The sequence below is a fragment of the Polyodon spathula genome, chromosome 37 (genome assembly GCF_017654505.1).
Source record: "Polyodon spathula isolate WHYD16114869_AA chromosome 37, ASM1765450v1, whole genome shotgun sequence".
NCBI classification, from domain to species: domain Eukaryota; kingdom Metazoa; phylum Chordata; class Actinopteri; order Acipenseriformes; family Polyodontidae; genus Polyodon; species Polyodon spathula.
The window spans coordinates 308,582-333,581 of NC_054570.1; the positions used below are offsets into that span (position 1 = coordinate 308,582).

General features: G+C 44.6%; 3 protein-coding genes across 3 annotated transcripts; 2 read left to right on the plus strand and 1 right to left on the minus strand.

Moving 5' to 3' along the window:
- Positions 1-5,432: 5,432 nt before the first annotated feature.
- LOC121304417 (protein unc-45 homolog A-like) lies at positions 5,433-13,667 on the plus strand. The gene is made up of 20 exons (XM_041235560.1): positions 5,433-5,644; positions 6,176-6,331; positions 6,560-6,596; positions 6,691-6,866; positions 7,055-7,144; positions 7,416-7,583; positions 7,683-7,851; positions 7,973-8,143; positions 8,414-8,585; positions 8,920-9,220; positions 9,307-9,401; positions 9,604-9,745; positions 10,151-10,291; positions 10,662-10,789; positions 11,019-11,085; positions 11,233-11,346; positions 11,527-11,642; positions 11,826-11,943; positions 12,208-12,363; positions 12,960-13,667. Exons 1-20 carry the CDS (start codon positions 5,621-5,623, stop codon positions 13,221-13,223), a joined length of 2,805 nt encoding a protein of 934 aa, XP_041091494.1. The 5' UTR covers positions 5,433-5,620; the 3' UTR covers positions 13,224-13,667.
- Positions 13,668-16,424: 2,757 nt separating this feature from the next.
- On the minus strand, positions 16,425-20,448 carry LOC121304138 (calcium and integrin-binding protein 1-like). The gene is made up of 7 exons (XM_041235102.1): positions 20,308-20,448; positions 19,304-19,338; positions 18,494-18,590; positions 18,109-18,262; positions 17,404-17,522; positions 17,121-17,209; positions 16,425-16,727 (listed from the first exon to the last, which is right to left on the minus strand). Exons 1-7 carry the CDS (start codon positions 20,356-20,358, stop codon positions 16,706-16,708), a joined length of 567 nt encoding a protein of 188 aa, XP_041091036.1. The 5' UTR covers positions 20,359-20,448; the 3' UTR covers positions 16,425-16,705.
- Positions 20,449-21,179: 731 nt separating this feature from the next.
- On the plus strand, positions 21,180-22,801 carry LOC121304412 (GDP-D-glucose phosphorylase 1-like). The gene has a single exon (XM_041235548.1). It carries the CDS (start codon positions 21,211-21,213, stop codon positions 22,660-22,662), a length of 1,452 nt encoding a protein of 483 aa, XP_041091482.1. The 5' UTR covers positions 21,180-21,210; the 3' UTR covers positions 22,663-22,801.
- Positions 22,802-25,000: the final 2,199 nt, after the last annotated feature.

The window sequence follows — 25,000 nt, forward strand, 5'->3', positions numbered from 1 at the left end:
CCTGGAAATCAAAACAACACAACTGATGTGCAACCCTTAATGTTTACAATTAAATGCATTTCACTAAAAAGAATGGGCTTTGCACCAACTCACTGACTGAATTACACTAGAACGTGTTATCAACACAATATTACATACACAATATTTAACGCCCGATCTCCATTAGTTACCCTGCACTGGTACATATTACAACTATCTCGTGTCTAATTTTGGCCAAGTTTAAAAAAAGGAAAGGTGTTTTACTGCTTAACTGTGTTTGGTTTATTTATGTCACTTGCACCTTGATCACTCGGGTCATCATGGCTGTTATTGTCTAGAAATATCTTAGATCTCCCAGCAAATACGTTTATTCGGGTCCTCTGACCACCCGACTTCGAAATTACCCTCGACAGGCTGGTGTAAGGGTTTTTTTTTAATTTTTTTTATCGATTTTACATTAGAGGCTGTTGTTGACTCGTCGTACTGTTTCGTTTAGTTTTACCTTTTGACGACTAGCAGGGCTGGTTTCTTCTGCTCTCTCTTTAACAATACAGCCGCCTTGTCCTAATTTCAGTTTCCTTTCCCTTTACATGTGCACGTACAGTCAATACTCCCGTGTGTGTATCTTCTTACTAGTCCGTTTCGTTTCCACACCACAAAATAAGCTTGGCGTTCAATCGCTCTGATAATAATATCTTTAGCATGTCCGCTATTTTTTTTATGTATTTCAAATTCTCTTCCCAGTCACAGCGAGTCTTCCAATTAAAAGGAATTATGGAGACTCGGTAATCCGCTTCTCCGTTAACACACAGCAGATAGCACTGTTTTGCTGTGACTGTAACCCACTTCTCAGTTCCCTTCTTCTTTCTGTTTATTTTGGAGCATTGCATTCGGACCATTCATACTACTTATGGTGGGAGCGAGAGAAAAAAGAGGTTATTTTAGGCAGACCCTCACTTCTCTGCGCGTCTCCGGAATCTTCCATCCTCCCGTATACACAGCGCACTGTCTTATGGGATACCGTGTTGAGGGGGGCACTCATGCCGCGGCGCAGTGTTGCGGGATAGTGCGGGGCAGACAGAGGAGGGTTTGCTTGTGTTTTTACAGTTCCTAAAATGGCAGTGTATTTATGTATGTATGTGTACATTTTAATTTTTAATGTGGACTGCATCTATGAAAAGTGGTGTTGGGAAAGCAGTTCCGCTGTTTTGGTCACTGCAGGAGTAATAACTGAGGCTTTACAATCCATTTCTTTCCATATATTTTATTATTATTATTATTATTATTATTATTATTATTATTATTACCCTGTTTATTCCTCCTTTTAGGATTGGGATGAAGCTTGCTGTTGAAATTATTGAGTGCATCACAAGGAAAGGGGGGGTGGGTCCACACTGGGATGAGTGCACACTGGAGTATTTGTAATCAATAGCAACTTTATCAGTGTCCTGCTTAAGTTAGACCATTGGAATAAATCCACTGGCTACAACAGCAGCTTTTAAATTTAAAAAATCAACACACCTGCAATAAAATACCAAGATTTTGGAGGTTGTGAAAGTGTTGCTGTTGAAAAACTAAATTAATATTTAAACCTTGATTGGTACTATTTTTTATAAAGGGCAGACAGTGAATCCAGTTAATGACTGTGGCAAGAAAATCACGTACATCGACAATATATATATTTTTAATGTATGTATTTCTTCAGGCCACAGTGGGGACTGAGTCCCTGTAGACCCATTAAGCATCTGTTTGATTCATTGCAGGAGCCAGTGAGTCTGCCTGGGCAGAGCAAGGCAGTGCAAGGCAAAGTGCTCTCCAAGGGTCCCCAGCAGTGATCAGGTGTGTCCTACTGCTTCCAAAGCAGATGTGATCAGAAGAGGAAGCACTAACTAGTGCAGGTAAGGCTTTCTTCTTCATCTCCATTCGTTTTAAAAAGGCTTGCTTTTTAAAAACCCTTTCCTCTGATGCATCTGCACTTTGTACATTTTTCAGAAAAGCTCAAACAAAACCAAACAAAATAACAGGGAAAACTTGCTCACCCCAAATTTAAAATGCTGTTTTCTGAAAACGGGAATGTTTGTGGGTTTACAAGTTTGTCCAACACATCTTTTTTTTGTATTTTCCAGAAAATAGTTTTTGATGGAAATATAAAGCAAAATGAACCCTTTCAAACATAGCGACCTCATATGGGGACATTAAAAAACCCTCTCTTCTAGTCTTTATAGAGGGACATATGAAAGACACAAATGCACGGTAGCCTCATATGAAATATGATAAATTTCAATTTCAATTAAAAATATATTTATTATGCATCCAAAACCACTTCAAATGTTTTTTCAGCTGTCTTCAATATTTAATGTATGAAAGGGTTATGTTATACTGTGGAAACCTATTGAACTCAAGGTGTATACAGATCATACCTGCATATATCTGTACTTGTTCAACTGCTGTTGACACTGCTGTAACAGACATGTGTGAAGCTTCCTACCTGGACCCCAATTATAAGATTATTATAAGCTGTTACTAAATCTTTTTTTTTAATTTTCCAATTGCCTAGTTGTACTAGTAAACTGGATATGCTACTGGAATTTTCTCCCAACACAGCTGGGTAGGGACCTTTCATCCAGAACCCCCATCCTCAGCAGCCTCCTGCACACCCCGGCTGTGCTTCTTGCTCCTGGCAGTGGGAAGCGTGTGTTACTGGAGGATAGGGTGCGCTGCCGCTATTCCTCCTTGCATTCTGTAGGGAAACAGGGCGTGTGCCTTGGTCATTTAGCCCATATGTTCTTGCTGTTTTACCTTCTGTGTTGTGTGTCTCATGATCAGTCCATTCAATTACCTTAGTTTTTGTACCTGTTGCAATTAGAACACAAATAACTGGATTAATTTGGGCAATCCCCTTCATAAAAATAAGAATCCTAAAAAAAGTTTTAATTATTTGTTTTCACGTTTTCAAATGAAATATTCTGTAAATGCACAATTGTTAAATACCAGATTATTTAAAAGCATATGAACTGCTTTTAGATCACTTCAAATTCTCCACTTTTTGATCTATTCCTTCTAACAGTTTCTTTCCCTTTACTTCCCCCAATTCTGTATGAATGGTGTGAAACTCAAACCCCCCCCCCATTGTGTGTCCCAGCCAGCTCAGGTATGTTGTGTGAAGGGTACTATGATCTCCAGGATTTCCATCACTCAGGGTTCTACTGCCCCCGCCTCTCTGACCCCCCGAGCACTCCTACTGCTGTCGCCAAGGAATCCTCTACCACAAGTACTGCTGCAACCAATCAGAGTTCCAAGATGTCATGAATGTCAACCTATCAGAGAGCAGCACCTCCCAGCTCGTTCACAGGTCAGTGCTGAAAGTGGACCCCGGTCTTTGAAACCCGGCCATCGACAAATCCAAGTATTGTCGGCAAAAATGTGAGCTTAAGCAAGCAAAAACTAGAAGACATCTAGTCTAAAGATCTGTGCTGCAGCATCAGCTATTCTAGCATGCATCATGTGGAAAGCGTGGCTGGGATGAGGTACAATAGAAGTGGTCAACCTTGATCTCATGAACAGACAATAGTCTCATTGTTTAAACCTGCTATGGTTTCTGAGCTAACACAAGTACTCAGTATTTTATTTGGCAGGTGTATGGGTGACTGCACCAACAGCTGTTAGACCTGTGTCCCAAATGTATGCACTTTCAGCATACGGGGAAAAAAAAACATTATAGTAAATAACGCATTCATGTATAAAGAGAGGAAATGTTTGAACTGATGATCACATCACTGATCACTGTGACTCCTCTCCCCATCCCACCCCTGTTTTTCTCTGCAGCCAGCCTCTCACCCTCCTGGCGGTGGGGTTCTATATAGTTCTGGTTCTGACCCTGATGATAGTGGACTTTCTCTGGTTCTGCCGCATGCGTGACCTCACTGTGTTGGCCGCTCTCAGGAAGTACTTGACCTGCCCCCGCTGGATAAACAGCATCCTGCACCCCAACAGACAGCCCACGCACTGCCATAGCAACAGGAACCTAGCTCCACATAGGAATCAGCAGAGCGCTCCTCCTTGTCTCCCTGGTGACTGGAACAACAGATCAGCAAGTAGGAGTTGCCCTGGCGACCAGAGCACAGAGTTCTCACATCTGGACCCAGAAGTGAACAGTGATTCGACAGAAGATGATATGGAGTGATCTGATGACTGAATAGCAACTGCTGCCTCCCTGCTGCAAAAACAGACAATTCATTCTGAATAAATTTAAACCACAACTCAACACACAGATATACATTTCATCTTGCTCACAGGATTGTTTTCTTTTTCTCTCTTACAGGTCCTTGCAGTGTGTCAAACTATTCCCCATTCCAAAACAATATAAAACATAATCATAGTCCAGTAATAACATCTGAGCTGCCCTGTATCACCACCCAAGCAATTCTAGAACCCCTGTATCACCACCCAAGCAATTCTAGAACCCCTATATCACCACCCAAACAATTCTAGAACCCCTGTATCACCACCCAAGCAATTCTAGAACCCCTATATCACCACCCAAGCAATTCTAGAACCCCTGTATCACCACCCAAGCAATTCTAGAACCCCTGTATCACCACCCAAGCAATTCTAGAACCCCTGTATCACCACCCAAGCAATTCTAGAACCCCTGCCATCCCAAGATCCTCAAGAATACTCAAAAATTGTTGTTTTAAAGCAAATCTCTAACATGAAAAATTAATAGTTTTTATTCCATAATATTACCACTGAGGCTATTAATACAGTACTGGCAATCTAAACATTAGGATCAGAAAACTGACCAGTCCCACAGAAGAAGCTGCATATTGATTTTAATAGAGCTAGTCTCTATTTTACTGCCACGGATATGCTTGTGTTGTTTTTCTTTTCAGGTTTTCAGTTTTGTTTTAAACCTGGCTAAAACTAAAACTAAAACAAATGATATGGTATGTCCTTGTGTCAGATCATTTTAATGTTGTTGATGTACAACATCAAAGAATTGATATTGTATTCACTGTGTGTAAAATATTGTTATGCAAGACCGGTAGTAAATGATTCCACATGTAACGTTAAAACTTGCAAAGCGATTCATTTTAGCCTCAACAATAGAGCTATACGCTAATAGTGCAGTGCTTCACAGCTTTCCAGGGCTTGGAAAAGCAATCCATCAGCAGGATACTATACAAAACCGAGGAATGCTTTTGTTGTTTGAATAAAATACAGTTTGACATTCACAACACCTACAAACCTACAACCTTCTGGAACAGTTTCATGCATCAACATCTGGGTCTCTGATCACAATCTGCAAGCAGAGACTGACGCTTTGGAATGATTTATTTCTAAAAACCTCGGTGCTCTGCCAGCCTTGTTTCAATCCCGCGCTGCCTTTTTTGGTGATGGAACGCAAGAATGGGGCGGGGCTGTTCCCTAACGTCATCACGCCGCTCGCTGGGAACAGGAAGACGCTGAAGTAGTATATCTAACGAACACGGATCACACTGCGGGCTGTCAGAAATTATTACAAACCCTTCGAGTTTTTACGGTGTGTTACAACGTGCGTGGATCCTGAACACAGGACACTGAAAACAGATCGCGATCCAAGAGCCGTTGAGATTCACTGGTAATTTAGCAGTACGGGAGAATGAGTGAAAACGGCAACGAGAAGGTAAAACATGGTTTAATAATAATTAATTTAATAATAGTAGCTTGATGATGCACCGAGTTTTTGCTCGGCTATGCTCAGCTTTGCTTGGGAAATTAGCCAAGCCTAGACACGGTATTGAACCAGCTTGGCTTAAGTTCGCATAGCTGGCTTTAATCCGCGGACAGCAGCAGCTCTCCATATTCCTTCTGGTGCTTTCTGAACTGAAACTCAGTCCAAGTAACTTAACAAAACATGATATCATTATATCTCTATATACTTTTCTCTCATCCCCGATTTCTTAAGATGTGTTAGTAATACAGTTTATTTGATACTTTGTATGGTTGTAAAACACATTTTGAACAAAAATATGTAAGTTCCACGTAAATCAGAAATACAGTAACTCAAACACTTTGGCCGTGCTTGGGTTCCAGTGCAAAATTGGCACAAGTGTTTTGTTTTTTTACTTCTGAATCACGCAGTCACATTTCAGTATATTATATATAATGTAAGCACTTGTTTATTAACTGTGTGGTTTTATGCTCCCCCCTCTAGGATCCAGCTGCTCTGAGAGAGGAGGGGAACTGTCTGTTCAAGGACAGGGATTTCCAGGGGGCGTTGTCCTGTTACACCAAGGCCCTCAAACTGAGCAACAGCCAATCAGAATGTGCCGTCCTGTACCGCAATCGGGCTGCCTGCTACCTCAAACTGGTCAGTGTGGAGTGGGGGCTTGGACTGGTCACGCTGTCAAAACCGCAGACACACACGCATTCCACCTGTAGTGGTGGTGTTCCTGTGTTTTTCCATTCAGAATAGGGGCTCTTTACAAATGTCTGGATGCTTTGGATAACTGACACATGTTGTTTTTCTTTCGAAGCGCTTTTAGAAAGGATGCGTAACCCTTCCTGGTAGTCGATCATGTTTTCTTTCTCTTATTAGGAGGACTATTCCAAAGCGGAGTCCGACTGTAGCAAAGGTGAGCTGGGTTTCTTGTACTATTCTGCGCTCCTCGTCCCTCCTCTGTGATCGTCTCATTCTTCCCCAAACTCACTCTCTGTCTGTCTGCCTAGCGCTGGACTCGGACCCTGGCGATGTGAAGGCCCGGTTTCGCCGCTCGCAAGCCTTGCAGAAGCTGGGTCGCCTGGACCAGGCTTTCAAAGACATCCAGAGGTGTGCACAGCTGGAGCCCAAGAACATGACCTTCCAGGAGAGCCTGCGGCAGCTAGGGGCGCAGATCCAGGACAAGGTGCAGGATTGATCATTCTACCATCAATGCTGCCTCTCCATCGCTCTCTGCTTTAATCATCTAAACAGCGCATATTTTAAATGCACGCATTGATAGTAGTGTTTGAAAAACAGGTTGCTGTATAAAACGCATTGTGGCTGTGCCCCTCCGATGGGTCACTAGATCTGCCCTCTTCCCTCTTCCTTCAGGTCCAGCAGCTCTCCTCCACAGACGCTCGTGTTCAGCAGATGTTCTCTCTGCTCCTGGACTCCTCAGCGCAGGAGTCTGACAGGCACAAGGTAAGAGGAGGGCTGTGTTTTTTCAATGCCCTGTCGGATTGCTTTGCACACAGTTTATTGACAGACCTGTAAAACTACTATATAATCAATGTGCTTTAATAATCTGGGATGTATTTAGCAGGGGGCTTGAAATATTGCAGTGAATGAAAAGCAGCCTGTGGCTGCTCTGTGAGGGATACAAGCAAGGCAGTGGTGCTGCATTGCATTGACACAGTGGGGTAGCTGGTGTTTCATGCCCTCTCTAACTCCCCTCTCTTCTCTTCTCCTGCAGGCGGCTCAGAATCTGGTGGTCCTGTCGCGGGAGGACGCGGGGGCGGAGCAGATATTCCGCAACGACGGGGTGCGGCTCTTGCAGAGACTGATGGATTCTGGGAAAGAGGAGATGATTCTGCCTGCGCTGCGCACACTGGTGGGGCTTTGCAGCGGGCACCAGTCCAGGGTGAGTCCTGCTGAGCCCACCACACACACACACACACACACACACACACACACACACTTACTTTACCCTACCACCTCCTATCTCTCTCCTTCTGTGCAGTCCATGGCTATAGTGAATGAGCTGGGAATGGAGCGGCTGTGTGCAGTGATGGGGTCAGGGGGAGAGCAGGTCTCCCTGGCTGCCTGTCACCTCCTGCAGGTCATGTTCGAGGCTCTGATGGAGGGAATGAAGAAGGACGTGCGAGGCAAAGATGAGGCCATTCTGCTTGGTATGTCCTGGCTGCCTGTAGCTTTCTGCAGCTGTGCTTGCTTGCCTAGATGTGCTGCATTTGGGTGCATTTCCCACCTGCAGTGTCTGTCTGTGCTGACACCGACTCCCTCCTGCTTCAGAGCCGTCTCGGGAGCTGAGGTCAATGCTGCGTCACCTCTTGGGCGTCCTCACGGCTCCCGCGGTGTCCGGGTCGGGTCGAGACAGCGCCATCAACCTGCTCGTCAAACACGTCCCGCGCAAATCCCAACGAGATCCTGACAACTCGCTCAGTCTGTGGGTCATCGACCAGGGTGAGTCTCCCAGTCTCCCTATGACAAGATCCCTGGTTAATGTTACAGAATGAGAAACAAACGGCTTGAGAGTGCTTAAGAGTCTACTTAGCTGCTTGTTATGGAAAATAACATCTTTGAATTAAAGACAAGAATATGCAGTAGTTTGTGTCCATGCTACATATACCTGCCTGAAGAACAGCTGTGTAAAGCAGGGTCGGGAGGCCTTTGCAGTGGCTGTTGTCTGACACTCCTCTGTCTCTCTCTGTCTCTCTCTCTCCTCCGCTGCAGGGCTGAAGATGGTTCTGGAGGTGGGGGGCACAGTTCCAGAGGCCACTCAGGGCCCCCCCCTGACTGACAGCACACACATGAGCTGCTCGGTTCTGCTCAGCAAGCTGTATGAGGACCTGAAGAGCGATGGCGAGAGGGAGAACTTCAGCTCCCTCTGCGAGGAATACGTCCGGTGAGGGAGAGGGGCTGGGGGGTTACACTGGAAACTCCTGAGCCGTTTGACCTGGCTGCATGTAAAAAGTGTCTAAGCTGTGCCACTGATTCTCAGACAGTAATAGCGTGATACTTGGATTCGGTATTCCAAAGGGAAATGTAGATTCCGAAGAAAATGAAACACAATAAACTTGTGTTCCACTTGCTGTGTTCACAGTAAAACCTGGACACTGCTTCAGTGGGAGTCTGCCTCCCAGCTTATAAAGACCTGTAGAAAAGGAGAGGTACAGAAGTGGGATATTCTAATACAGCAGTGACTGAGCGCTGGGGGGGCTGGTGTTGTGTCTTGACAGGTCTCACTTTGAGTCGTCAGGGCTGGTCGGGAAGCTGCGTGCGATCCAGACGGTGTCGGTTTTGCTGCAGGGCCCCAGCGAGGTGGGGAACCAGGCCCTAGGTATGTCCGGGATCATGGAGAGCATCATCTCTCTGTGTGGCTCCGACACAGAGATCCACCAGCAGGTGGCAGTGGAGGCGCTGATCCACGCAGCCGGCAAGGCCAAGAGGGCCTCCTTCATCACCGCCAACGGTGTGGCGCTGCTCAAAGACATCTACAAGAAGAGCAAGAGCGACAAGATCCGAGTGCGCGCCCTGGTGGTGAGGACTCAGTGTTTACGGCTGTATTGAAACACTAGGGTTTTGTCAGTCTGAGCGTGTGTCTGACTGTGTTTGTCTGCTGTCAGGGTCTGTGCAAGCTGGGCTCGGCGGGAGGGACAGATTTCAGCATGAAGCAGTTTGCTGAAGGATCCACTCTGAAACTGGCCAAGCAGTGCAGGAAGTGAGTCTCTTTATCGCATTATTTTCATGCTGGAGTAAGGAGAATGGATTTTACTGTCGCTGTGTGGCTTCGCCCCGTCGGTGTATCCCAATGACTTGTAGCCACACAGCATGGCTCATCCCTACACTCACACAAGACTTCCCATTGTACTAATTTAATACTGTGTGAAGTAGGGCTGATGACTGTGTCCCCCTCCCGCCAGGTGGCTGTGTAACGAGGCCCTGCCCCCGAGCTCCCGGCGCTGGGCGATCGAGGGCCTGGCGTACCTCACCTTCGACGCCGATGTGAAAGAGGAGCTGGCAGAGGATGGGCAGGCTCTGCAGGCCATGTTCCAGCTGGCCAAGGTACCTTCGGCTAGGGCCACTGCTGCAATCACAGAGCAGGGTTACCAGCAGGACCACACAAGCAGCCCTTCAAAATTCAGTCTGCATTGCTTATCAGTGCACATGGGTTTTATTAGGCATAGCACCAGGCTGTAGAAGAGTCCATAAGGTCTGTCTGCAAAGGTTTCGTTTCAGTCCTATGGAATCTTGTATCTTCTGGGCTAGGGTGTTTTTTTAAGGATGAAGTACACTGTAACAGATACAGCAGAATTACCCTGAAGCGTGAGAAACTGATAATGACGTGGTCCAAAGTGCCCGGTGCGTGCAGCCCTTTCTTGCCCGCAGTGTAATGAACCTGTCACTCTGCTTGCTTTCTTGCCCAGTGGGAGAGGACAGTGTAACCTTGCCCTGCTTCTCTCTCTGCAGTCAGAGGATAAGACGGTGCTGTTTGCCGTGGGCTCCACGCTGGTGAACTGCACCAACAGCTATGACTTGGAGAAGCCGGACCCGCAGATGGTGGAGCTGGCAAAGTACGCCAAGCAGCACGTCCCTGAAGAGCACCCCAAGGTAGGGCAGGCAGGCGGGCAGGCAGGGGCACCACAAACAGGGAGCTCCCAGTATCAAACCCCATATGTCACTGTTAATGTCTGAACAACCTTTGCTGTGGCAGTATGGGCTTATCCTGCTTGAAGATTTCAATTAATTTTGGTAATGTTTTTCTTTAAGGGTTTTAAAATCTGTTTTCCTTCTTTATTCATGTTTGTGCAGTTAGACGACAGCAGTCAATTTTTGTCACTGTTTGTCTTTGTAAGCCCAGGATTCTATCCAAAAAACCTTTCTAAATATGTCAAAATGTCATGTAAGGTAGTGGACACGTGGGATAGTGGACAAATGAGATAGTGGACACGTGATCGCTGTTTGTTTTGTTCGTGGCCAGGACGCGAAGCCCTTTGTGGAGAAGCGTCTGTCGAAGCTGCTGGAGGCGGGTGTGGTCTCGGCTCTTGTGTGCATGGTGAAGCAGGAGAGCCCGGCGCTCACTGACGCCTGCAAGGAGTGCATCGCCAGGTGAGGAAGAGGGAGCCGGGCATGGGGGCATACTGAGAGATACCTGGGGGGGTGGAACATTCCACTTTATTCTGGAACAAAGCAAGTAATGCAATAGTGCATATTGAAGTTGCAGGACACATGGTGGTAATCTTGGAATCCTGCTACATGTTATTGGAGGCTTCCATCTGCTCTGCAGTGCAAAGTGACCCAGTGATTTATATGTGAGCGTGTTCTTCTCCTGTTTCAGGGTGTTCCTGGCGGTTGTGGAGAAGCCTGAGGACAGGGGGACAGTGGTGGCGCAGGGGGGTGGAAAGGTGAGATTCCAGCTTCTTTTGAACTTTCTGTCTAGCAAAAAAAAATGCTATGAAGAAATCTCAGCTAGTGCACAGTCAGGTAGCAGCTAGCGCACTGTCAACACTGCAGGGAGTTGCTCTGATGGAGAGTTGTTTGCTGCTTGCCAGGCCCTGATCCCTCTCGCCACCGAGGGCACTGACACAGGGAAGATAAAGGCAGCGCAGACCCTAGCAAAGATTACTATCACATCCAACCCAGAGATCGTCTTCCCCGGGGAGAGGGTGAGTGCTGGCAGTCTGGCTGTTTTTAATGACATTGTTTTTTCCCCTCTTTGTGTGAGTGTTGACTGCTGTGTTTTTACTGAGTGATGTGATTGCTGTCTGAGTACTGACTGCTGCATGTGGATTTATTGTACTGACTGCTGTATGTGGATTTATTGCCTGCTGCCTGGTTGTCTGCAGATCTATGAGGTGGTGCGGCCGCTGGTCAGCCTGCTGGGACTCGACTGCACGGCCCTGCAGAACTTCGAGGCGCTCATGGCACTCACCAACCTGGCAGGCATCAGCGAGAGGCTCCGGTCAGTCTGTACAACGTATAACAACTTCCTGCTCCCCAGCCCTTTCACCCTGCACCCCAACACTCGCTGCTCTCCAGTCCTTTCACCCTGCACCCTAACATGCATACACATTCTCTTGAGTTTTGCAGCAGGTGCCCAAGTGGTTGTTCCTCTGACAGCGCTGCTTGTTCTCACTCTCCGCAGGCAGAAGATAATGAAGGAGGGGGCGGTGTCGAAGATCGAGGGCTACATGTTTGAGGATCACGACATGATTCGAGCAGCTGCGACTGAGTGCATGTGCAACCTGGTCCTGAGTCCAGATGTAAGAGGGGGGACAGTCCTAGGCTTTGAATGTGGAGCTGTAGACTTGGTCTTCAGAGGGCTGGGGGTGTTGGGTTACTACCTCGACCATCCACAGCATGTGTCTCTTTCCCTGGTATACTGACACCCCTGTCTTATAAATTGTGTGATGAAGTCTAAATGTATTCCCTTGAGGGGAATCTCTTGTGCAGGTGTCCCCGAGGTTTATAAGCTTTCTGCTGGCTGTGTGACTGAGAGTTTCTGATTCGCTGCTTGCCTTCATTAGGTGCAGGAGAGGTTTGTGGCCGAGGACAACGACCGGCTGAAGTTGCTTGTGCTGTACAGCGGGGAGGATGACGAGAGACTGCGGAAGGCAGCGGCTGGGACCCTGGCCATGCTGACATCGGTGCAACCCTCCCTGTGTGCTCGCGTCCCTCGCACTGTAAGCCCTGGGGTGAGGGGTTGACAGGGTGGGGTCTCCTCATAGCTTGTGTTGGTGGGGGGGGGGCTGTCTGTACCTATGTAAGGAGGGTCTGTGTAAGCACTAGTACTGTTAGGGGGGTCAAGTGTGTTGATTTGCAGGTTTTTAAAATGGTTCTACTTTCTCCTCACCAGACCTGGGGGAAATTTTAATTCTAGTGACAGTGACAATTACAGCAGCATTGTGGGCTGAACTTTCAATTACAATGTTATGCTCAATTACAATTACAATGTTTTGCTCATTTACAATTACAATTATACTACAAAGTAAAATAAACAACTGCTCACGCTAACGTATTTACTGTGTTTATGAACGCTCCGTGTAAAACACTACATGGAAACGCCAATGATTCAGCTTGGAAAGCTTGAACAATTTACAGTTATGCAAGTGTGCCAACGCGGTGTGACAGTAAGCAGGTTTGTGAGTTGATATCGAGAGAGGTAAAGCCTGATATAAGCGCAGTGTGACAGTAAGCAAGGTAATATTAAGTGGTTTGTCTGTTCATTCTCAATGACACAGTTCCAGTTGTACTTGAGCCCAGGCCTGTTTCCTTGCAGACGTCCCACTGGCTGGAGATCCTGCAGGCGCTGCTGCTGAGCGAGAGCAGGGAGCTGCAGCACCGCGCCGCAGTCATCGCTATGAATCTCATGCAGGCGGAGCGCGGGCTGGCCGAGCAGCTCATCCAGAGTGAGGTGCTCGAGATCCTGTCCGTCATGGCCAAGGGGGGCGCCGCTGAGCCCAACCCAGCCTGCAGAGGCGCCAAGCAGTGTCTCGACATCGCCCTGGAGTACGGGCTCATCAAACCCAACCCTGCAGAATGAGCGAGAATCGCTGGCACACTGCACCTTCAGATGAGCACAAGGAACAAGCAAAAAGAGTGTCACACTGGGTCTCCATCTAGCAGGATGCCTGACCAGCACTGTAGTTTGAAACATGCCACTGTGACACTTGACTTCCATGAAGTTTATGACTGAGTCTAACCACAGACTGCAGAAGGGGGAGTATTGTTCTATAGGCTGCAGGAATTGGACCAAAGATTGCGTTGTCTTAAAACATATTGACAGCTGCTTCTTGTCACTACCCTAAACTTAAGACCTGATTTTCTAATTCCTTTACTCCTACCATTCCGGTTTTCTAGTTGTTAATTGAGTTCTTCTGTTTAATTTGAATTCTTCTTTTTAAATGTTTTTTAATGCATGCTGCTGGTATGCAAGACCACCTTTGAGTCACCTCTTAATGCTGCTGGCATGCAAGACCACCTTTGAGTCACCTCTTAATGCTGCTGGCATGCAAGACCACCTTTGAGTCACCTCTTAATGCTGCTGGCATGCAAGACCACCTTTGAGTCACCTCTTAATGCTGCTGAGTACACAGTGTGCAAGCAAGAAAATAGAGAAAGAAAACAATTTATAAAATGTAGCAGTTTTCCAAAAATTCAGAGTTGATCAACTATCAGAATTGTCAGTGTAAACTGATGCAGCTTAATTTCCAGAAGATTTCTTCTTTTGTCTCACATCCAGATTCTAGAATGCAGCAACCAGCATTCTCCACATTTGTAAACTTTACCCAGACTTGGTGTTATACATTCCATCTATGAAGCACCCGTTTGATTAGATCTACTCAAAATGCTTTAATAATCACTTGACACCTATTTTTTATTTTATATTTTAATTCACACATAATTCTGTGCAATAAATAATGTTCACACTGAAAGTGAGTCTTTTTTTTCTTTGCCAATGTGCAGTTCACTAGCTGTGTATATAAGTGTGTGTTCACATACTACAGTGTGTATTAGTTAATCTGCTCAGTTGTATTTTAAATACAGCACACCTTATTCTACAGAATAATCACTTGCAGTAATATCCTTACACACACACACACACAAAATTAAAGTACTGTCACCCAAGCATTTACAATTAAACTAAAATATCTCAATGAATCCTTGTAAAATACATTCAAGCAGTTGAGTGGTTATTAGAAACTGGCTGCGTGACCACTGGAATCCTAACAGATGCGATTAACACATGTAGTGCAGGGCGTGAGTCATGCCAACATTCACAGGGACGGCCTGACAAGCACATCTGGTCGCTAATCATTATGTTTTGCATTCTGAAGTTGGAATCCTGTATTCTTTATGCTAAATATTAAGTTATGCATTCGAAACGTGCAATTCGGTTTGCTGAATGGAAAGTACTGTTTCTGCTTCTGTAATTGTAGTTTCCTATCTACCGTGCTAACTGAACATGCGCTGAAAAGTCTGCGTAAATCGCCGTGTTTTGATAGCTGCAGGCAAAGGGAAGGGAAGGCAGATAAATTGTCATAGAAGGTGAATATTGAAAAGTCTCTGTAATGTGACGTTTCTAATGCCGTGGTTCGATTTTGGGTTCAGCGGGTTTGGGCAGATAGTACCCCGAGCTAGAGGCAGTGTTGGAGTAAAGGTGCTGTTTCCGGACTGTGATGTCGGGCAGACTCGGGTCAGTCGGGCCGAGAATGATGAACAATTAACTGGGGAACACAGCGGCACCGAGATCCGGGCGACGTGGAGCAGACTAGTAGTCTTACACCGGCAGACAGGTACAAAGACCAACAAATCTTACAACAAAACGTATCAATAGCCTAGATATTGAATAGACAGCTATTTCAGGGTAATGACGATGGATGCTTTTTTGACAGCGGTACTTGATGCACTGTTACTGTGCTGTATGCAGTCACCATAGGCATCATTTTTGCTTCAGAGACTAGATGACACGGGGAAGAACGCTGCTTTATGCACAAGAAGGTGGTAGCTTGTGCAGTTTACCAGATATTTGTCTTGCATTTCACTCAGGTGATGGGCATGTCTCCATCTCTGGGTTTGTGGCTAGCCCGCCCAATCAGAATCCTGCACCTGTGTTCCGGCCACCAAGGGCTGCCAAGATGCTCTGATTGGACTGCGTCCTTCACAGTCAAAATAGAATGCTGGTATATTGGAGAACTTGGCAGTCCTCCTGTCTGGAGGATGGAACTAACCAACACTGATACAGCAGGTAGTGAATTGTAAATACTGAGAATGGACATATATTAATAAGGTGGCTTATTTCTGGTATTTTTGTGTTTTCTTCATATTATTTCCTTCTCAAGTTCAGATAGAAATACTTCAGTCGCACAGCATTTGAAGACACTCTAGGTTTTCAAATCATGATCTTTTAAGTCACACCTGAGCTTACTTAAACAAACAGTAGAGACGTCAAGCGCTGTTAAAACCTGGAGTGGCTCGGACAGCTATGCAGAGTGAAATACTTTTACAAGAGCGATCAAGAACACCATTCACTGTGAGTCCATCTCCAATGTGGGTTTAATAATGTTGAAATTAGGTATTCACCCACCCAGCTGGCCGTTCTCTTTCTCGTTCCCTCCCTCAGCACTGCCCCTGGCTCCTGCAGGGTATGCCTTTCCGAAGATACCCTTCTATAGGGCCCTCACTCCACAGCTGTCACATGTAAGTGCAGGACATGTCTGGATGCTCCAATAGGGTAAAGTTGTAATTTGCCCTCTTGTGTTTCAAGTGATTATGGGCAGTTGGGGCATAGCACCCCCCCCCCGGAGCTCAGACCAGCCACTGCATGTGCAGTATTTTACAAAAGAAGGGCTCTATGTTCATGATGTGGTGTGTGGTTCCTGGAACACTTTTGTATTGGCCTCAGAGCGAGCTCCCTCATTTGAATAAGCCCCAGTGTCTTTATTTCTTAGTCCTCCAGGCTCACACCTGTTATAGGATAAGATCTGTACTGTTAACCCGACACTGCAACTTGTAATAGTACAGAGTAAACTCTGCATCTCTGGTTTTCTTTTCCTGCATACTAAATCTTGAAATACAGTATCAATATGGTTTTCTCGTGCTGAATTCCAAACGCACTGAACAGCGTGAAGACTAACCACAAGTCATCTGTCCACTCAGTGACAGTAGCCTTTTTCTATTACTAGCAGAGACAACTCCTCCCTTCTTTGTGTACTCAGGCAGTTCTACAATAATAGACAAAGCATTTAAGGAAGTAACTTTTATTGATTAAAAGAGTATTATGTTTTTATTTCTGTTGTATAAAAATGCTTCTTCAGTCAGTAAAACTACATTTAACTAAAAATGTCATAAACATTTCTATCAGAATGTATTAGAATTTAAGGCACAATCAAGGTCAAACTGCATCATGTTAAACAAAACAAAACAAAAAGATTTTAAAAAGGGTTAAGAACTCCAGTATAAAATTCAGGTCTTGATTCCAGTGGGAGGTAGCTTGTCCGTAGCTTGTGGTCCTGGCCTCACAGCTTACAGCACAATCTTAAAAGAGCTGCAAGGAAGAGTGGCATCTTAGGCAGCGTCTAGGTCACCATGCAATCCCTTTTTATTTACAATATATCTTGGCTCCTGTGGGCAATTTGTACTTTGCCACTGTATCCCTAATACAAAGTAGTCTAGACTAAAACTTGCTCCATGGCCAGACTACAATGGTACTTCAACAAATATAGTACCCTTTCCAGATTTATATAACTGTGTATTTAGGTTAGCACAGTACATTGGCAGGGTCTGTTGTCTTTTACTCAGTCTGCATGGTCTTCTGCCTGCAATGGATATTTAATACAGTTGTGACCTGTACAAATTCAGTGCTCTCCAAGGCAGCGCATCAAGCCACGGTCCACACTCCTCATTTTAATACCCAGGACAGCACTCTCTCTCACCCTACCTGACGAAATCAGGTGACCTGGAAATGACATGCTGGAACTCAGAGAGGTTCACTGTTCCGTCTTTATCGATGTCTGACTCTTCAAGGATCTGCAGTCCAATAAAACAATTATCAACAACATGTCTTGTACAGCATTTCAGGTACAGAGATTCCATAATGATGCTGCAAGCACCAGAATTTGCCTAAACTAAATGGAATCCTCCATCACTACTGTATGTAAACGTCAATCTGAATGCACGCTGATATAAAACGCTCATATTCAGAGTTCTGTGGAGAGGCTTACATTGTGGATGAGCTGGTTCATCTCCTCCGGGGTGAGCCTGGTCTCAGGGGTGTCTCCAGTCAGGCAGTTCACCAGATGCTCCAGGTCTGTGCGGTCCAGGGTTCCATCATCATCGAAATCTACACAACGCAAGCAACACCGTGGGTGCGTTAATTAAGAGAGGCTCAGAGCAAGAATTACTGCGCTCACTCAGATCACTGATGAAATGAGCCCTGAGCTGCTCAGGAGTTGCGGGACTCAGCATGCCGTTAAGTGGGTTCTTTCGCAGAGCTGCTCCGAGAGACTAAGATACTTAACGCATCCCATGACTTACTCCTCCCCGTGGGAATGCGGGTACATCTTGGCATGTATGGAAATGTCCCCATATGGAAATGTGGAGCAATTTCAAGGACTGTTTCACAGAAGTGAAAATGTACAGAGGGTAGTGTTTCCATGGGTACTTACTTACCGGACCCTGCAGGATATGGACAAAACCAAGCCTGCACTACCATTTTATATCCAGTCTGAAAAGGACTCGCCAGAGATCTTAAAGGGGTGAGTTGGTATCAAGCTGTAAGTGACCTACAGTGAGAGCACTACATGATTTCTGAAGTGCTCCAACCCCAGATCCTGTACAAACGCTGCAGTGAGAACCTGGCAGAAGTTAACAGCTGTGTTTGAGCAGCGCTGAAGCCCCTGCCCGAGCTGTCTGTCAAGGCCTCGTACCGAAGATGCGGAAGGCGTAGTGTGATTTGATCTCTGGGGTGGCGGAGTCGCTGAAGGCACTGAGCAGGTCCAGGAAGTCCTCAAATGACAGGCTGTTGTCCTTCTCCTCCGAGGTGGAGAACACGTGACAGATCCTTTGCCGGAAGGGGTTCGACTGGAAAGCAAGAGAATGAGAGGAGAGAAATAAATAAATAACCAAATACAATTCTTTGCACCCAACAAAAATCCCTTAGAAACTATAGATACAAAAAGGCTTAAGTTTTCTGACACCAACTAATTTACATCAACAGTTAAATCCTGTTTGAAGGGCTTATAAAACTAGATACTAAAATGTATTTTGTATTGTATTGCACTGTAGATCAAATATTCCTGATCGGTCCTGTACCTTCAGCTCTGGCATGGTCAACACCTTCTCCTGTGGGACTCTGGTGGTTAGCGAGTCCTGGTTTTTGGACAGAAGCTCACTGAATCTCCGGTGGGCTCTGAAACATGATCCAAAAAAAGAATGATTTCTAGCTGCAGATGAATCCATGTCACAAGACCCTTGTTCAACATCCTGTCAGTCTCGATTCATCTACTCAGTCCAATTAACAGCAGCACACACAAATGGCAGAGGAAAGCAATGTCTGTTCTTACTCCTAATGACCTGTAAACCACCCTGTGTTCATTTTGATAGCTTGCCAGGAAAATCAAACGGAAGGAATTCAACAGAATTTCTGTAAAATGTCATCGGACACTGTTGGATACCCAGGGTTGGGGTCAATTCCTGTTTTCCTTTTTAAAATCAATTCCAAATTCCAGTACATCCTTGATCAAAATTGCAATTAGCAGCATTCTGTTAAAACAAACTTCTCACAACAGCAACAAATGAAAGCAGTTGAACAATCACAACAATTACTATTGGAACTGGAACTGAAAAGCAGGACTGGACCCCAACCCTGGACACAAGCACTACAAGTTACAAGACGCTCACTTCACTTCCCATCCCCTGAAACACCAATAACTATTAGCAAGACAAAGAGCAAGGAGGAGCAAGCTTCTCATCTAGTAATAATCAGAAGTCAGAGCACAAGACCAGAGTTTAGCTTCTTTCCTTAGTTACTTTGAACACAGAGAGAATTGGATAGCGGTGGACTGAAATGGAAAATGCGCTCTCAGCAAGACAAACCACTTTATTATAAAAGCAAATACTTACAGAAGAATCTCTTGCTTGGTTAAAAATGTCAGTTCCTGAAATAGTAAATGTTGACAGTTAGTATAAGGGATCTCGTACACTTTGATCAACAGTGAGAATCGCGTAGAAGTGAACTGCATTTCACCAGCGCTGTGAGCTTTAACAAAGGGTCAAAGGTTCACAATCAAGTTCAACTTTGGTAGCAGTATGAACTTTTGTAGGAGAGATTACTGACATTGTAAACCAATACCATAACGAGATATCCCAGAACTCTCTGGCTAGTATACCACACTGGAGCAAAACGATATGTCATAGCGATGGCAATAAGGCTCCCATTACAGAGCACTTTTGATCCACTCCTGGTTTTGCTAGGAGTTTAATAAGACACACCTATATATATATATATATATATATATATATATATATATATATATATATATATATAGTGTATACATCACACTGTGGCCAAGCTCATATTAAAACTTGGAATGGGTGAAACTGATATCCAATAGGAGTCTTATTCCCATCCCTGTGTCACCACTGTCATACATTTTAATGCTAGTGAATGTATTTTTACATCCACAGAGATACCTTCATGAAAGGGATCATGTTGACACTGGGCTCTCCGAGAAGAAATACATTTAAAAGTAAAATAACACAACAGTACTAGGGCAAGGAAGTAGTTAATACTAACACCTCCAGCGACTGAAGAATGACGTTTTACAATGGTTTGAATTTCATGATCTCAATACAATAGAATACTACATACGGGTACTTTGCATCAACAAGTAAGAAGACATCCACAACTTGTCAAAATGTACTACGCACTCACTCTCAAACTAAACACACTACATGACAACGTGTAATGTTAAATGAATCAAACCCCAGTTTATTTCTGCTCATAAGCAACTTTATATATATATATATATATATATATATATATATATATATATATATATATATATATATATATATACACACACACACACACACATTTATATTTACCGATTTACAAATATGTTTACCTGGTATTCTGAAAGTAACTCCTTTGAGATCTGACTGGCAGACGTTCCCATCCTTAATATAATAAAACAAATACAACACGACGCACGCAAACTGAAGTTTCTGTATTTTTGTAACTTTCTATGCTTCCTCTTCCTGCCGCTACGTCACAGTCACCATGGTGATAGATTTGCATAGTACACAGGCTCTGTCCAAAGATCGGAAAGATCTTAAAAGACAAGAAAATAAGATTTGAGGGGGGGGGGGGGGGGGGGGGGGTGTAGCTGCGTGGATTGAGCAAACTTGCTTCGTGGTGTCATATTACGCGTTACAAAGTAAAGAGCGGTACTCAGCATAACAATTGGATCACACTCGGTTTCTATAACTACAATTGAATTATCACAACAAAAAAAACCTTTTTTTTTCTTATTGTTGAAATCGTTCCAAAAACGATTACAGACAAAAGTATGCAACACAGCTAATACAGTTTTGGGCATTTTTAATTACGATTTATATAAGTAAATACATACATTAAAACATGTGTTGGTTGACTAAGTGCGTGGCAAATATATTCCTAATACAGTATTTAGACTTTTATGACACACAGACTTATGTATAATTCACTTATTTGTCGTTATTTGTGTCCAGGTAAGAATGTGGTTTGCTCAAAATGTGCAAGAAGTGCCTAGTTACTACTGCAAGCAGGAGGCAGTCAACACGCAGGACCGCTCAACATGCAGGACTGGTCAACATGCAGGGCCAGGCAACATGCAGGACCGGTCAACATGCAGGGCTAGGCAACATGCAGGACCGGTCAACATGCAGGGCCAGGCAACATGCAGGACCAGGCAACATGCAGGACCAGGCAACATGCAGGACCAGGCTAGGCAACATGCAGGGCCAGGCAACATGCAGGACCGGTCAACATGCAGGGCCAGGCAACATGCAGGACCGGTCAACATGCAGGGCCAGGCAACATGCAGGACCGGTCAACATGCAGGACCAGGTCAACATGCAGGACCGGTCAACATGCAGGACCGGTTAACATGCAGGGTTCAGACACACCCACCAACATCATCTGTACACGTCATTGCAAGATGTCTGCGCACTGTGCAAGAGCTTGCTCAGCTACCGGGGTCGAGAAAAATGAAACTGGAATCACGGTTCGGGAACAAACAGAACTCCATGTCTGTAACTCTGCGACACACGAGTTTGTCTACTCGCATAGAGATTTCATCCGGAGCGGGGTTCGCTGGCTGGATAAACGCCGAGTCGGTTCGATCAGCGATTGTGGAGCTGGTCAGCCGCTGTCTCGGTTCGATTTGACACTTAGGTTGGGATGGCAGGAGAAGGAGAAGCTCGGGTTTTTCCGGTACCATCTTGGGGACTTGCAAACTAAGATTTTGCCCGGCCCGCACGGGTTTGTGGCCCAGTTAAATATTCAGCGGGGAAAGGAGAGACGAAAACCACAAGAAATACAAAGTATTAAACAAAGCTTTAACCCGAACCAGTTCAACTTTAATAAAATCCAACCGGGGGAAATTCTGTTTGAAATCAGGAAGCAAAATAAGCACGGGCCCAGCACAGAACCACAATTCACAGTCAGCAACGGTCACAGTATCTCAGGTACTGAAGCAGCAATAGATCCGGCTGGTCCTGCTTATTTAGATGACGGGGTTACTCACACTAAAACGCTGGTTGTAATTAATGTGAGCCCGTTGGAGTTTGGACACTGTTTGATTATCCCCGAACCATCCCTGTGCCTCCCTCAGGTTCTAACCCGGGATGTGGTCCGAATCGGGATTGAGACGGTTCTGCTGAGTTCTCATCCGGGTTTTCGAGTGGGGTTTAATAGCCTGGGTGCATTTGCATCTGTGAACCATTTACATCTTCATGGTTACTACGTGGACCACATGCTTCGCATCGAGTCGGCCCGAACCGAACCTCTCTGTCCTGGGAAAGCATTCCACCTCCTTCCAGATTCCCCCGCCGGCTTCCTATTTTACACCGAGGGCGAGTGCTTGGGTACGTTGATCCAGAACATTTGTAAAGTCACCGACTGTTTAGTGGAAAAGAATATTGCACACAACCTGTTCGTGACTCGAGGCCGCCATCCCGGGACCCCACTTCATTCCGGGCCGTCCCGACCAGGGATCCGCGTCATTATCTGGCCCCGGGTCTCCTGCTTTGGGGCCAAAGAGGAAGCAGCATTTAACGTGGCCTTGTGTGAGCTTGCTGGTCATTTGCCGTTCAAGAACCGCAAAGATTTCGATAGGATCACCGAGGCTGAAGTGACTGAAATCGTCCAGAAATACCTCCTCCCAGAAAAGGAGTTTTCTATGCTGCAGTCACAACTGATGCACGTTTTACAAGAGTAAACATTGAACACGGAGAACTTGTACTGTAATGTGGTTGTAATGTCAAAAAAACACAATCAGCCTGTCAACTAAATATGCTACATATTTGTACAACCCAAAATGCTTTTTTAAAAAATTATTATAAAGATATACAACACCATTCTTTTTATACTCTTTTCTTTCCTTGTTCCATATACATTTTGGTCAAATGGTCTGTGTAAATATTATAATTCTGTTATATTATATTGCCACACTGAAGAATGAGTATGTGGAAGTTCAGTTAGCATTCTAATGTTGTTGAAGCTGACACCCTGGGATCCTTCAAGAAGCTGCTTGATGAGATTCTGGGATCAATAAGCTACTAACAACCAAAGGTGCAAGATGGGCCGAATGGCCTCCTCTCGTTTGTAAACTTTCTTATGTTCTTATGTTCACAGTCTGTCTCCCTTTCTCTATCTGTTCTCAATACTCAGAAGCATACATCAAATGCAACAGAACATAGAGGCAAGAGTATGAACTGTCTTCTGATATCACTTCATTGCAGCCACAGCAACTGAAATCGGATAACACGCGTTACACATATAACTTCAACTGGGAAACAGTGCGTTTAGGCAATAATAATTCACTCACATATTTAGAGAACATGGGTTATTATTAGGCAGAGAGCAAACTCCTTCTCAACTATAAATAAAGACAACTAAACGAGGTGCGAATGCATACATTGGTAAGAAGCTACAGTAAATGCAGTTTATTACAAATATGTCAATCGTGTTTAGTTTGTTTTTTTACTTTGATGGAACGGTATGACATGAAGTTAAAAATACCGCATTCATAGTTTTTAGAATCGGACTAGACGTATAGAAACGTCTAGTCCATTAGAACGGTAACAACTTGGGAGGTATAATCAACCAATCAGCAGCGCCCGTTTTTGTCTCCACGGCGACGGTGTTTTGTTGTACTGATACCTGCGTGGAGAGGTGAGTCGTGGGATCTCCAGGGTGCGTGGAAATTACAGTTCAAGAAAAGGATTGGGGACGTAGGACTGGATATGCTTTCGTGTTAGAGGTCGTGTCAATTCTGGTTCTCAGGAAGGTCATTGATAAAGTAAACCGCACGAGTAAAATTAAACTTCCACCATAGTAATACATATACAATAAATACTAGGGAATAATAATACAGCTAATATTACCGCTTACAGGCCTGTCGCAGCGACCACTGCTTCGCTTTTTTTAAAGCATTAATTTCTTTCTTTTAAGTTTGACTAAAAATTCAATTTTAAATAATTTAAATAAATTCACATTACAGACATGACATGTGAATTTCTCTGATATTAGTACCAGATACATCACAATAATAATAAAGTCAACTAGTACCGATACAATGTTTTACGCATCAAATTTACGCTATATATATCTATATATATATATATATATATATATATATATATATATATATATATATATATATATATATATATATTTACAGAAGTATTTTACAATGCAAGGTATAGATAGAGAAATGCCAGCTGCTTACACCGTGAGGAAAATGCGGTATTGTATTTAACACGTGATCTAACTCTTAATACAAGTAAGAACAAACCAGCTCTTTACAGTGATCAAATATACTCTCAAATGACATCATCTTCGTTAAAGTCTAGAAACACTGTCGTGTATGTATTTCCTATAGACACGTCTAAAATGAGCAGTCATATGTACTCTACTTCTTGTACACTTGTGTTTTAAAGCTACTTTTGGGATTGCAAATAAATTGGTACAGCATGATATTCTCCTCCCCTTTAAATATTTTTTGTTGGCCTGTTTGTTTTTTGTTTTGTTGCCCCACAGTGACATCCGGTGGTTACATAGTGTAAGGTCCGTTTTGTTGGGGTTGCCGTGGTGTTTTCTGTTGCAGATCCGGAGGTTCTGTGTTCACCGGCAGGTAATGCAATGCTTTCCTGTCTCTGGCAGGATGAATTTGGATCCTGGAGGAGGAAGTGGAGAGGTGGAGGAGGATGAAGAGGAAGAAGACTCCCGCAGCGAGGAGTTTGAGACAGGAAATGCATGCGGCTGGGAACAGAGGCAGTGCAGGGTTGCAGAAGTGGGAGAGAGCACTTATGAAGGAGAGAGGGAAGGAGAAAACGCCACAGTGAAGGGAAAATTGAGGAGCAGGGAAAGAGCAACACAGAAAACTGGAAGAGAAATCCGGGGCACGAACGCTGAGGCACAGAGGAAAAAGAAAAAGAAGAAGCGAAAGTATAACCATCGCTGTTTGCTCATTGTATTTTACTGCATTTTTCCATTTTTGCATATTTGCAGAAAGTCATGCGGGAATCAAAGACATGACAAGTGCAGAAAAAACA